This window comes from Heliangelus exortis, chromosome 14, assembly GCF_036169615.1.
Source record: "Heliangelus exortis chromosome 14, bHelExo1.hap1, whole genome shotgun sequence".
NCBI classification, from domain to species: domain Eukaryota; kingdom Metazoa; phylum Chordata; class Aves; order Apodiformes; family Trochilidae; genus Heliangelus; species Heliangelus exortis.
Genome location: NC_092435.1, coordinates 12,508,755 through 12,523,896, shown reverse-complemented (window position 1 = coordinate 12,523,896; position 15,142 = coordinate 12,508,755). Strand labels below are relative to the sequence as shown.

Here is a 15,142-nt window from a genome sequence, read left to right as displayed (position 1 = left end):
CCGTCCCGGCCCCGGAAGCAGAGCCCGGTGCCAGAGCGCGGCGCATCCTGGGCCGGCCGCTGAGGGATGGCGGTGCCGGCGCTGCCTGCCTGAGGCGCTCGGCTCCTCCCCGCCACCGGGAGTCGTTCCCGCTCTCGCCGCCATGACCGAGGAACCGTACGAGAAGTTCTTGGCCCCCGAGGAGCCGTGCCCGCCGCGGGGCGGCAGCTTGAGCCTGAGCGAGGAAGGCTGCCTGGACGTCAGCGACTTCGGCTGCCAGCTCTCCTCCTGCCACCGCACCGACCCGCTGCACCGCTTCCACTCCAACAGGTCCGCCCGCACATCCCTCGGAACCCCGCGGCCGGACCGAGCCGCTGGGTGATGACCCCCCTGGGGCCAGGGCCCGGGGCGGGGGGCGCGGGGCTGAGGGGCCCGGGAGTGGCCTCGCTGGAGACCCTTCTCCCTGGAACCCTCCTCCCCCCCCCCCAGGGGTCCCCCGGGGACACCCCCTCGGGACCCTCCTCCCGGGGACACCCCCCCTGGGACCCTTCCCCTCGGGACCCTCCTCCCGGGCCGCTCCGGAGGCGTTGGTGGGCCCGGAGGTGCCGGTGAAGCAGGGCCATGCGTTCTTCCATGCGTTCTTCCCCGCTGCCCGGGCTGTGCCTGGGCCCCGCTGGGGTCACCCTTCCCTCCGGCGGGGGAGCCGGGGAGCTTGGGCTGGTTCTGGGTGATCTCGGTTGTGTTTCCAGATGCTTCTATGCTTTCTGAAATATCTTTAAAACGCGGTTTGGAACGCTGTAGGGGGGGGCAGGTGGAAGGCAGCGTGTTGGTCACATTTGAAGGCCGTGAGTGGACACAGCAAGCCTGGGGAGGTTCGGGATGAGTCAGGTGGCTCGGTGAGTGCAGAGATTCCTGCAGAAACGTTTCCATCCCATGCTACTAATTCAGGGCAAATTAGTCGGTGTGTAATTTGTAGGAAAGGTCTGCTCTAAAAATGCAGATATAGCTCCACAAATAAATTCCAGCTGTGCTCACCTACACGGTCCAGCTTACCTAAGAACCCAGTCGTGTTACTGCTTATGTTTATTGTTAAGCTTGAATATAGCAAAAGGCTGGGCTTTTTGAGAACAGTTTCCGAGATTTTAGTCTTGAACATGCATGTGGAGTAGTTTTAGTTCCATCTCCAGATCTGCAAGATACTTTTGCTGGTTATGATGGTATTTTTATTACCCCATAACAAACAGTGAATAATCAGCTAATTTTTCAATTTAATTTGTATGAAATAATGGAACTTACACATCAAAAGTGTCATTTATGGCATCAAAATCTTAATTATGGATTCTGAAATGATTCAGCGTGAGGAGCCTCAACCAAGTATCACACACTTTAATGACCTAATTCTTGCACTGTAAGATCCAATGGTGGCATCAACAGTAAGATGTGTCCATAATATATCTGTATGATAAATATGTGATATTCACTGAAGTATTGTATTTAATTATTTCTGTATAGTTTTGTTTACATTGCCTTTCATTCTCTCAGTGTGTTATCCAGGCTTGCTCATTTTACAAACCCAGCTTTGTAACCCAGGTGTCCTGAGGGGACATTTCACTTCTTTGGGCAAGGACATGCCCTGTCTTGGGCTGGCTGAGCCATGGCAGATGCCAGGCTCGATCTCTGGTGTTTGCAGAAGGGTTTCTGTTTGTTTTTCAGAGGAATTACAATGTAGTTCCCCTTCTCATTAATCCAGTTCACCCCAGCAAGTGCAGCAGCCCCTGAGGCAAGGGCTGTACCTGCCTGGAGGATCTGTGTGTAGCTGGTGTTAGAGCCCCTGCACCTCACCCCATGTTTTGATGGGTCAGGAAACTTTGCCCACTCTCTTACCTTTCCTTTCATTGCTGTTTCATGAGGAATGAAGCTGTGGTGATGTTCACAAGCATCCTGTGGCAGTGTGCTCCTGTTCTCTGTACCCATGGGTTGCTCTGCCCACAGAAAGCATCACACAGGTGCACAGGGAGGGGAGGGAGGGCAAGATCTCCTGGATCTGCTAAAGCAGAAGTTTTTAAAATGTGTTTGACATGGGAGAGTTTCACTGATGGCCAAATAGATGTGGGAGTGAGTCCATCACAAACATATTTAGCCAAGCTAATATATAGCTTAAATAGAATCATACTGACAGTGAGGAGCAGCCTCTCAGGGTCAGGGTGTTGCTCAGTTTTGCAGCTGGATAGAGGGATACTTTTGTAGTTAGCCAGGCTGATTGCATAGAGTTGTGTGCTGAATTTCAGAAGCCCTTTTTAAACTGCTTTGGCCACATTGCCACGCTCTACTGACTAAAAATTGTCTTGACCTACTTTTCACCAATATATAAAATAAATCCAGAGGTGGGGACTGATTTAATGAGCTTGCTAAATTCTGGCTTGCTCTGATTGGAGACAAACCCCCCTGTTCTTTGAAATTTGAATCCTCAATTGCTTTCCTCTAGCCACAGCATTAGCTACTTTTTTATATGGAATTATAAAGGGAAAAAACTATTGAGTTTTGGCATAGTAGCATTTTCACACAGATCATTTTACCATCTTGCACTGACTCATTCCAACAGAATATCCAACGTTTTTGGCAATCAGAGTTGAAAATAGTGAATAATGGGACCTTGGCCACGTCCATAATGTGTTTCTTTATTCAGCCATAGTTTTGTGTGGGATTTATCAATCTAGAATTTCTTTTCACATCTGTTTCTCCTGAAGCCAAATTGATTTACTCCTTACATTTGCTTACTTCAATTTGCATTGTATTTTAAATATTTCAACATATAGGGAATTATATTTTTAGTTCAGTGTATTTAGAAAGCCCACAAACAAACAACAACAACAACAAAAAAGACAATTTAAGCCCTGCACAAATCATGGCTCTGGATGGAAACTGTTTAATATAATTATATTAGTAGTTGTCCAAATACTACATATGGATTTTCACCTTGCCATTTTTAATATTTAATTCCCTTTGGTGCTGCTTATGGACCTTTAAAAACATTTTAAAATAGAATGCTTCAGTTTACATAATTACAACCCTTTTCCATAAAACAGATCCACAACATTGCTGACAGGTGAAGCAGAATTGGGTTTATGGGGCTTGAAAGAGCTGAGCATTTTTCAGGACATGATACAAATACATTTGCTGATTTCTATTTGCTTTGTCCTGTTTTTCAGGTGGAACTTGACATCCTGTGGGACCAGCGTGGCCAGCTCAGAGTGCAGTGAGGAGCTGTTCTCCTCGGTGTCCGTGGGTGATCAGGATGATTGTTACTCTCTGCTGGATGACCAGGAGTTCACCTCTTTTGATTTGTTCCCTGAGGGCAGCGTCTGCAGTGATGTCTCTTCTTCTATCAGCACATACTGGGACTGGTCAGACAGTGAGTTTGAATGGCAGGTAAACCAGTTCCACTCCAAATGTCACATTCTGTACAGACCACTAAGTTCTGGGTTTAGTTTTAACTAAAAAGTCCTCGGTGTTTGTTCTTCGCAACTCGTGAACGTGAGAGGAAATATCTGAATCTTCAGTGATACAGAAAATGTTTTGTTCCAGTTTATTCCAGCCTTCTCAATCTGCAGGAGAGACTGAAGGTCAGCCCTCCAAAGAGGGTTGCTGAGTTATCATGGTAGTTTGGTTTTGGTGACCAAGATGTTGTGTAGCCATGAGCTTAGATTATTTGTACTCAGGATGTACCCTGCTAATTGCATCTGTTTATAGATGTCTGCTTCCAGTGATTTGTCTGTATGATTTATTCCTTTGCAGTGGAGCTGGCATCAGGGTAAAATGTAGAAGCTCTTTGCACAGCCTTTTCCATAATTTTTTTTTTTTCTGTGCCAGTAAGGGTACAGAGCTCGCTTTGTCTCACCAGGGTGGGAAAAGTGTGAATCGTGTCCTCCTATTTCCTGGTCTGTTTTAGATGCAGCCCTGGTCAAGTATCTCTAGTTTGTGGTAGTTGTCTTTTTTCAGCAGTTTCTCAGTTGGGGTATGCAGAACTTTTTTTATTATAAACTTAAATAGATATTTTTATATTAGAGACTTGAGTCAACTGTGACTGTGTACCTAACGTTGAAATAGGAAACGTGGTGCATCAGAATATGCCAGGGAATACTTCTGGATTTTGTCATAAAGCTTAATCAAAGTATGTTCAGAATCTTCCAAGTGCAGTGTAAGGACTGAAAACACTGATTCAAGAAAGCACAAATTCCATTCCAGAAAACACAGATGAAATTCAGATAACATGGACTGATACTATCTGTGAATTTCTTACTGTTTTAGTCTGACTGCTGCTCTCTGTGGATATCCTACCAGAAAAGTTTGAAGTGTGTTTCTGTGCTACAGCCTGTAGGAACAGCTCAGATTGAATCTCAAGGATTCAGAACTTCACTGAGTTGTGAAATTTTATTTTCTTGATAAACACAGTGATTGTTTTCAAAAGAAGCAATTTCCCATGTCTTAGTTAGCTGACAGAATGTTTGATTAATAACTAGCTTTTTAGAATTAGTCTTAGTTTTTTAAAACAAGCATTTCTTAAGAGGCATACGTGATGGGGCTTGTAGAATTTTGAAAAGGCTTTTTTATAGCTCTTCATGGTGTTATCTGGCAGAATCTGAGCATGAGTAATACAGCTGTCACACTAACTGCAAATGCATTCAGAAATTACATATCAGTTGTATGCATGAAGCTAGCTAAAGTTCAGCAGTTTCTTCCAGGAAAATGACAGTGGTTTTAATTAATTGTCTTGTGTAATTATGGGGTGTGGTATAAATTACAAACCTACTTTGAAATTATCTTCCTGAAACTAAAGTTATGCTTTCACATGGGAGGTTTAGATTTAGGTTTGGTTTGTAGTGGGCAATTTACGTCGTTGGAGAAGGGAAGGAGTTGAAATGCCACCTCATTCTGCTGCTTCCTTAAATGCAGCTTTTTGGAAAGAGGATTGGTAAGTGGGGATAGTGTGAGCTGAGTTTGCTTTTGTTGTTTGTTGGAAGATTTGAAAGCTTATGTGGGATAATGAGTAATTATTAGGAAGTTGTTAGAGTACATAGATAATCGATGCTTTGCTAATTTGATAGAGTGTTTTGAATTGTTAATAATGTGAGAATGACTTGAAATCTGCCTACTGTATTCTAAGGCTTTGTTCTTTCTCTTACATATTACAAGTTGCCTGGCAGTGACATTGCAAGTGGGAGTGATGTACTTTCTGATGTTATACCTAGTATTCCAAGCTCTCCTTGTCTGCTTCCTAAAAAGAAAAACAAGCACAGGAATCTTGACGAACTTCCATGGAGTGCAATGACAAATGATGAACAGGTGAAATGAATTTTTTTCTCCTATATGAGAACTGTAATATACAGAAGAACTTTTAATTAGTGCCACAGCTTCAAAGACAGCCTGATTACTGTAGGTGTGAATGAGACCTGTGCAGTACTACTTGATCCTTGGAACTAAATCTTGTCTTTCACATCTGTATTAGGCAGGTTAACACGTACTCAAGTTTTAACCCTATATTTTGAGGATGCTCAGGTTAGAATTGTAGGAAATGTGACATTTGAGCACATTTTATTATGTTGGTCCTTCCTTTTTTCTGTCACTCACTTAGAATCAATAATACTTGAAAATGACCTGCTTGTCTTTGGGTCCTAGGTTGAATATATTGAATATTTGAGTCGCAAAGTGAGTACAGAGATGGGCCTTCGAGAGCAACTTGATATTATCAAAATTATTGATCCCACTGCTCAGATTTCACCCACGGATAGTGAATTCATTATTGAATTAAACTGTCTCACAGATGAAAAACTGAAACAGGTGAGTTAAGATTTTTACATAAGATTTTGGGTTCTCAACAGCTGCTGTGTCTTGTCAGTTTCCTTAAAGAGTTTTGATCAATTTTTATTCAGAATCATCAGATGTAGGGAGATACACCAGAGCACCCTGTTGTCAATCAGGGAAAATAGTGTTCAGAAGCAGCATAGTGTGTGTCTGCTTATACATGAAAGACTGGTTAAATATTCTTAGAATGTGTTAAGCTTAAGCTGGCATGTGTGTAATGAGTTATGCTGTGGGCTTGGTACTGCTTGTGACAAAGCATATTCCACTTCATGACTGTCAACTGGTTGAGCCTCTTCATTTGCTTGCTGAATATAAATTAGCATTTGGAATCTGTTTGGGAAGACCCAAACATGTAAATTCCATGTAAAAATTCCATGTAAAAAGGGGTTTGGAGCAAAGTGTTTTAAAGATATTACAAAATACAAATTATATTGAAGAAGGGTGGTAGATCCCACTACTGGTGTGGTAGATAAATGCTACTCTCATCTTTATCCTTGTTCTATCCTGGTATGTTGTTGGGAAAAGATGCAGTATGCAAACAAGCTGAACTCCTCAGTGTTACTCTGTATTTGTGATTATGATGAAGGTAAAGATTGAAAATGGAAAATATTCTTAGGACCTTGGCTTATTTCTTAATTGAAACATTTAAGTATCATCTTCTGTTTGAGTATAATTAGCAAAATAAATGGGTTGGATACATTAGCTAAATAACTAAGGTCAGTTCAACTTGACTGATATTTTTCTTTGGTGTTATAATAATAAATAATTGTTACTTAGAAAACTTGGGAGACAGGAGAGGTGGGTGGAAACCCCAAACTCTGTTAATTTGTTTTCTTCCATAATGGAGTTAATATTAACTTAGTTCTCAACTAAGTTCTCTCCATGACTGCCAGATGGCTGAGGATGCCAGAGCAAAAAAGAAAAAAACAAAAACAAACTGGCTGAACTAATCCAATAACTTGATCATGATGAATGGCAAATTGTGTTTTTTCCATGAAAAGAAGTATCTCAGTGTGGTATTCATAAGGCTTTAGTAATTCTGCTGCCTCTGTTCTAAAGGTGAGAAACTACATCAAGGAACATGGACCTCGTCAACGTTCTGCAAGGGAAAGCTGGAAGAGGAGCAGCTACAGCTGTGCAAGTACCAGTGGTGTGAGTGGTGCCAGTGCCAGCAGCAGCAGTGCCAGCATGGTCAGCTCAGCAAGCAGCAGTGGTTCCAGTGTTGCCAACTCTGCTTCAAACTCCAGTGCCAACATGAGTCGAGCACACAGTGACAGCAATTTGTCCACGAGTGCTGCAGAAAGAATCCGGGATTCAAAAGTAAAGTTTCTAATGATGTACATGTGTGTTAAGCTGTCTAACTTTTTAAGGTTGCTTATGTGCTCTGAGCTGGAGGATTTGTACTGAAGGAGCAAGGTTAGTAACTGAGGGTGTGCTGAAGTTACCCAGCTAAACCAGGGCTGACTGTTGCTGACGTGACCGTAAGGAATTTAACTCGTGCTCTTCCCATCACTCCCAAGTGATGTTTGTGTGTAGAAGATCTTTTCATGACTTCTGTTTAATGAGTGGGGGTTGAATAAGGGCTTATTCATCTAGCAGTTCTTTGAATGAATACAGTTAAAAATTATTCAAGATCGATCAACCTAATCTGGGCATAATTTCTGGATAGTAGAGTCTGTCTTGGTTGCATGGTTTTTTCCCTACTGGAAGTTCCATCAGGCTTCTTGAATCCTCTTCATTCTGTTCTTCTAATATCTCATGAGACTACTTATAAGGCTCCTCACTATAAGGTGAGGAGCATCCTGCTGAAGCACCTTTCAGTTCACATAGTGCTGTGGCCCTTGTCCCTGACTCCATAATTTCAGTTTCAGGTGTGGAGGAGAGGAGCAGTTCTTGCTTGCTTGTCAACAGCTCAGGTTGTTACTGTAAGACTGTAACATTTCCATGCAGTAAAGATTCTCCTGATCAAAGACTCATAACTCAGATGTGGTAACAGTCTGGATATTTTACTGTTAGATATAATTTTGAATGAATGTTTGCACCAACTCCGAGAATTAATTTTTTGGTTTTTTTTTTTTTTTGGAGCGGGCTTTTTTTTTGGAGTTTAACTTTTATTTTAAGCTATTTAGAAGTTATTTATGTTATTTTGAAGGTGATTTCTAATCTACAGAACAAAAGCTTATTTTTTACCTTTTGTGTATTTTGACAGAAACGTTCCAAGCAGAGGAAGCTCCAGCAGAAGGCTCTGCGCAAGCGGCAGCTGAAAGAGCAGAGACAAGCTCGTAAGGAAAGACTGAGTGGATTATTTCTTAATGAAGAAGTGCTGTCTTTAAAAGTGACTGAGGAGGACCATGAAGGAGATGTAGATGTTTTAATGTGACAGGGGTGAATTTATCAGTGTTCTTTCTAAGCCTTAAATGTATTATCCTTATTGTTTACATATATTTCTTGACCAAATTTTGGTTAGTGTTAACAGGATAAACCAGATCTTATCTCAAGTGTAATTTGGGTAGGAGGGTCTAAGTACTGAGTAACTTCAGCTTTTTGAGACTAATTTTGCAACAAAGGCTTCAAAAACTTAACTGACCTCTGAAAAGAGGCTGAATGGATACAATTATAAGGAAATTTGAACTTGCAAACATGCTAACTTACGTGCAAGACATTCTAGGGATGCTTTTGAATGACACTAAGCATGCATAACTTTTTCAGCTTTTTTGTTTTTTTCCAACAGCATTAATATTACACTTGGCTTGTTCTGTCTTTCCCATTATTAGGAAGATTTTTTAGCATGAGGAAAAAAACGTAGTTCTATAGGGCTTTCTTCAGTCTTGCTCTTGGAAACGTCTTAAAAAATCAAAGTATTGTGATAAAAACTTTTCTTAAAGCTGTGATTGAACTTGAACTACATAGAAAAGAAGGCCATCTAATACAGTGAATCTGTAACACACAGAGTGCCTCATATTGTGGTTCTCTAGGAGGCAATTAGAATTCAAAATAACAGCTCCTAACCTTAGTCTTAGAAAGCTATTTTGCTGCTCAATATCTGGTAGCATGATTGACCACTACATCCCTAGTATTGATGTGAAAAGATTAAGATACAAAGATCTTAGTGCATTGAAAGCACACTAATCTATGATTAAGTTATCTAGTACACTACTTAAAATAGTTAAAAAGTTACTGGAAGCAGAAGTGCAAAGAAACAGCACAGAGCTTTGGTGGCTTTTTTTCCCCAGAAGCATATCTAAATAGACTGGTGCTGTTGGCAAGAGAACTTAATGCAGCTGTGCTTTTTTTAATTGTGTGTTTGGCTGAGGATGGGTCTTCTGTGGGGGTTGTTACACCATGACACGTTTCAGAATTCTCCATGTTTTGTTATCTGCTTTTGGAAGTTTCACTTGCTTAGAAAACAAGTTAAAATTGTGGCTTTCAGGTAGGGAGGTAAAAGTAGTTCTAACCTCTTTTCTAATTCTGACAATCTATAAGGTGACTTCTGTCTTTGTCTTGTTAGAGAATTCCTTTCTTGCACAGCTAAAATGGATACTTCTAAACTCCAGTGTGAAAGTTAAAAGATTATAGAAGTTTTTTCTAGTTCTGAGTTAGGAAATAATTTTTCATTATACTGATGCTTCACAGCTTTCATTTTGCTCTTGTGAGATAAGGAGTCTGGCAGTTCAGTGTGGCCACAGGTGTCTACAATTTCAGGACATGGCCCAGTCCTCCAGAATTGCATGATCAACTTTATATAAATTTGCTCACATTCATTTTGGGTGTCCTGCACAACTGAAGTAGTTTTATTTCAGAAGTGGCATTCCTTGTAGCCTTAAAATAAACTGACCAATAAACTGACCAGTAAAATATCTAGTCAAACTAGTATGTGTGAACTTACTCCTACTGCTGCTAGGCAACAGGTACCCAGACTTGGACAATGGCTGATTAAAAGATACATAAGATAATTTTAAATTTAGTTGTTAGCTATCCCATGTGGCCAGTTATTTGGCCACTAACCAGAAGTGACTGTTACCTGTCAGTATTTGCTTGCTCTGCACTGTAGCTGCTTGTTGGCTCCTTCCCGTAGAAACAGTACCAAAAACTTCTTAACAGTATATATAAGTTACAAGAATTTAGACTGACTGAAAAATGGAGCTTCTTTCAAGTATCTTGTTTGGAGATAAAAATTGAATTGCTGTCAGTTCAGCTGATTTCAGGGTGCAGCTGTTGAACTCTTGCAGCTTATCATGGCTGTAATGGATGAATTAATTATGAAACATGTGTACACTGTCACCATGGAGTGCAACTTTTATTTTCTGCTGTGACTTTGAATGGTGAACTATATTTTTTTCTGAAGAAAATGTGCACTTCATACTGCAAAGAACTGAGATTCCAAAATGAATAGTAAGAGAAGTGCAGTATCTCAGTGTGGTGGAGCATTAAAAGTATTATCACTTTTTATTCTGTTTCAGCAGCTCTTCAGAGTTTAAAATCCCTCAGGCTTTGTTGAGAGAAGACCCCTCATTATTTTGATAAAGTACACTTCTTGGTCAGCTTCTAGAGATCATGACATGAGAGAGGATAGGAGTCCCATTGGGATCTTAGTGTGAGCATGTAAGTATAAATCAATCCAAGTGCAAGAAGATAGTGGATTTCCAGGGGGTCCATGGTTTATAGCTCTGTAGTTTCATAGTCCCAGGATGCTTGCAGCCTAAGAATACAGGACTCTGAATGTTCTCAGAGAATCAGGCCTGAAGTAGCTGTGGGATTCAAGAGTTCTCATATACTTCTACATATTTGGCTTTTTTTTTCCCTTTCCCCATCCTTCATAGAACTAATGACCCTCATTTTGTGGAGGAGGGAGGTTTCATGGACAGATTTTATCTTTCCCTGCAATATGCTGAGTCACCATTCATGGAGATACTGTGTACATGTGGCACTTGGGGACATGGTTTAGTGGTGGACTTGGCAGTGTTAGAGTTGTGGTTGGACTCAATGATCTTAAAGGTCTTTTCCAACCAAATTGATTCTATGATTCTGTGAATTTGTTTTGGATGCTCGTGGCATTAGTCAAACAGTTGGAGTTTTAGTTAAACGTGGTCTTGCTGGTTTGAGTGGTTGGCCATTGTGGTTACTGCTTTGTTTCACAGGAGGTTATCTGTAGATTGCTGAGTTCAGATAGATACATAAGAGTAACACTGCTAAAATCATGCTTTCTTATTAGTGCTTTTTCAAGAAAAGAATAAAGTTTCTGCTTTTATTTAGAGATAAAAAATGTCAAGCTAAAAGCAAAATAGAGACAGACAGAAAAAAGCTCATAGTTGTATGGTTCCAGATGAGGCTGTGCATCCAGGTGCTTTGTACCCACTGTAATAGGAATGTAATTGATTTGCACTCTAACATTAATGGTTTGCTTCCATGGTAACTTTTTCTGTAAAAAGGCTTAGAAGGAGCACTGAAAGTCTGATTGCAATTGGACTGTAAATAATAGAGAACATTCTTTTCTAATATGATTTTAAATATGAGGAGGAAAGCTAACTGCCTGATAAACCTGTCTAATTTTTGTGTGTGTATCTAATGTCATCCTTTATCACTTTTAAGATATCTATTTTTCTTTATCTGGAGTACTGATTAAAAGATGGTTATAGTATATTCAGTATGGGGTACTTACTAAGAAGAGCAAGTCAAGTATTTGCAAGATTTTCCTGGGCTTTATTTTTAGTTCTCATTGTGGTTTGCAACCTGTGAAGATCATTCTCTGGAGAAAAACAAACCAACCTGCCAACCTGCTTGAACTTATTCATATGCATTTACCTCAGTGCAGATTACAATACAGAAACATATAAAAATGGCAATATTTACTGTTCATCTACGCTGCATGGCCTGAAGCCATTTCTTTTCTCCTAACACTTTCAACTTTGAAAGCAGTTGATACATTGGTCTTTAAATATTAATAAGCTTGGCTGTTTTGAGGGGCTCTTGAAGTTTATTCTTGCAAGCCAGATTTTCATGGCAAATATTGTTGGATTTGTCAGTTTAATGTTTCTTAGGTGACTAATCTTGCAGTTCTTGGGCACAGAAAAGACAGGTCAACGTGCCATTTTCCATTCAAGGTCTGCAAAGAAGGTTTATAAATCTACCAAGGGAAAAACCTGGTAATATTCAAAACTTGTCTGTTTGGCTATGAACTCTGATTAATCATATTTTCATTCTCTCTCATCTGGCTAACTTTAAAACATTTCAAAATTACAAATACATTCTTCAAAATAAAAAAAAAAAATTCTAATGTTGAAGCCTTGATTATAATTCATAACCAAAGCGAGGGGAAAGTGGGGTTTTGTGATGGTGGGGTTTTGTTGTTTATTTTTTTTTTTTTCCTTTTTTGGAGACGAGGTGAGGTATGGATCAGGGTATATGGTACTGCTTAAATTGAGGTGGTTTTTGGGGGGGTTGTTTCGTTTTGTTGTGGTTTTTTCTTCTTTTTTTTTTTTTCCCCAGGTTCTCTGCTAATTGTATTGCTAAAATGCACTTTTGTATAAAAAAACTGTCCTCTGTACATTCTGTATCTACTTTCCACAATGTTTATAGAGATTTTTCTGAAGTCTTGAAGGATTTACTGAAAGCTGCAATGCCAGTGACTGATACTGTTGACTTCAAGTTTTCATTGTATTTGAAAATAGTTATGTGCATATTGAAGTACAGGTTGCAATTAAAATTGATGACATAGCAAAGATATTCTCATGAAATGATGTGGTATCCTCTTCAGAGCAGAATGATTCATACACAGGGCTTGGCATCCTTGCTGTTCAGGCAGGAAGCACAAATAAAGTGGCCTCTGTTCTTTGTGATAGAAAGCAAATCAGTCCCTCCTGAACCCAGTGCCTTTTGTTAGTCACAAAATCTGATTGGAATTGTTTCATAGGAAAACAATTAGTTGTTTTCCCAAGCTCTTGTACTGAAAGCTGTCCTTAGTTTTGATTTCTGTTCCAGGGGATTTTTCCATCTCTATGCTATATAGTCCACAGCTGTGAGCATAGGAAGTCTGATCACTTTTATTGCCAGCAAGAACTCTGAATCTTCTCCTGCTGCCACCCTCAGTACCTACAACCATCAAACCACCACCTGTCCTGTGATGGTTAAAATCTAAGAAGACTTAAAAGCTGTCAGCCTGTCATGCTCTTACAGTCCACCACGCAGGCACCTGTCTGTCTGTAAATTGAGCTCTCATTTGTTACAGCAGAAGCAGGTATGCTCAGGAATACCAGAAGTTGAAGTGTTTCACCCCAAGACATGCAGGACCAGCAGGGATGCAGCAGTGGCAATGACTGGGCACTCACCAAGTGTTTGTGTAGGCTACAGTGAGGCCACTTGCCAGCTTGTATATTCTGTTGTCCTTGCAGATTTCTCTTCTGCAGTCCTGAAGTTTCAGGTGTAATTTAAAAAAGTTCCTTTTCCCTTTGGAATCCAGCAGGAAAATCCTGAGAACCTGTGGAGAGAGTAGCTGGTGTAAGGATGTGTTCCTCAGTGCTCGGAAAGTCTCCTGCAGCATCTCAGGGGCTGCCTTGTTCATCCCAGCCAAGGCTCATCAAACACTTACGGGAAGTTGATTCTTGTCACTTAGAGAAGTTAAAATGGACCAAATGTTACCATCCTGCCCTGTTTTTGTAGATAGTGGGGGGTGGAGAGGGAGGGGTGAGAGCAGAAGCACTGCAGGTTGCAGCAAGTCCTGTCTGTCAAGAGTCCTTGAGTTGTTGTGGAGCCTGGAACTGGGAGGCTGCAGGTTATAACTACAGAAGCAATGGCTCTTGGGGTGCTTTCCCTGCACTTCAGCAACCTGATTGTGTTTTTGGTTTGTTTGGTGGGTTTTTTGGTTGGTTTTGTATTTTTTTTTCATTGTTTTCATCCAAAGGGGGGTGACAGTGCAGCATGTTTTGCAGCAAAACAAACAAATGCCAGCAAGGACCTTGACCCACTGTGGTGCTCTCATGTAGCAGGGACTTCCTGCTCCTTGGATAGCACATGGAAGCTGCAGGAATGTTGATGATTTCTGATCCCAGGATCTCAGTGAGCTGGACTGTGGTGCATTGGACTTTTCTCAGCTTTCCCAGTTAGTCCTGGTGCAGAGACTCTTTACTGAGGCTAAAGTATGAATGACCCACCATGTGGTATGGATCCCTTCTTATCCCTCCTCAAACAATTGTCCTTTTGTATATTAAGTTTCACTGCAATGAGAAAGTCCCATTTGGTGACCAAATACCACTTGGGCAGATGTTGAACCAAAATTTCCACAAGGGCAAAACAAATTGATTAATTTCCATTCCTACACTGATAGGGGAAGGCAGCATTGGCTATGATCTTACTGATCTTCCTGTCTTCAGCCCTCCCTTACTACTGGCCTGAGGTGGACACTTCATCCAGACACTTCCCAGTACACCAATACTTACAGTTTGGCTTCCTGAGATCCTTTGCATCCTGTGTCCTACTCAACAGCATTTTTTTCACCTTCTTCCATCACATTTGTCTCTTGTAAATGGTTTATCTGGTGAGATTGGATTTAAATTCAAACCCACGTTTCTGATCTGGGACTTCATTCCATGTTTTTTTCTGCATTCTGCAGTGTCTTGCACTTGGCAGCATCACTGGTGTAAAGCTTTGTTTCTCATAATCCAGACCCCAATCCTCAGGCTGAAGTGTGGTAATTCATTTTACCTGCAGTCTTTCTCATGCTGCTCCAGTGAAAGTACCTGCTGTGCTGCTACAAAGTTTCTCGAAGAAAGAAGGTGTTGCTGAAGCTGAAAGGTAAGAGTTTGCCAACCAGTTCCTGTGGTTAAGGAAGGTCAGTAACTACATGGATGTTGCCACTGGAGGGAGCCCTGGAGTCATCCTAGAGGCCTTTCAGCTGCCAACGTTGCTTTGCTACAAACCCTGGCGTTTTATTCTTTATGTCCTAATAAAAAAATACTTGGGAGATTTGCTTCTCCTCTTATGCTGCTTTTGAAGGAGGGATATGTCTGTTAAGAGTTATTTTTCCAATAATAATGACTAGGAAAAGATTTTTGCTTTCACTTTTCATGATGATTGCTAATACTGGCCTGATACTGCTTATTGCAAGTAAAAGATGGAAGTAGATTTCTGGTTTTTGTTAAGCATTGTATGTTGCATTGCTGCTTTAACTTTCCTGGTCTCTGTATCAAATTCAGCCTCCCTTATGTGGGCTGAGAATTTCAGAGTTGACAACACTGGGTGATGATAGGAAACAAGTAGTCAGCTTTTAATGCACTGAGTCTTCCTTCTTCCTTCTTCCTTTTTTTTC

The 15,142-nt window shown here is 40.8% G+C and overlaps 1 protein-coding gene across 1 annotated transcript; it reads left to right on the top strand.

The window, feature by feature from the left end:
- The first annotated feature begins 4 nt into the window (after positions 1-4).
- FAM199X (family with sequence similarity 199, X-linked) lies at positions 5-12,560 on the top strand. Its single transcript, XM_071758081.1, has 6 exons — positions 5-309; positions 3,189-3,408; positions 5,173-5,322; positions 5,656-5,817; positions 6,901-7,161; positions 8,051-12,560. Exons 1-6 carry the CDS (start codon positions 143-145, stop codon positions 8,219-8,221), a joined length of 1,131 nt encoding a protein of 376 aa, XP_071614182.1. The 5' UTR covers positions 5-142; the 3' UTR covers positions 8,222-12,560.
- Positions 12,561-15,142: the final 2,582 nt, after the last annotated feature.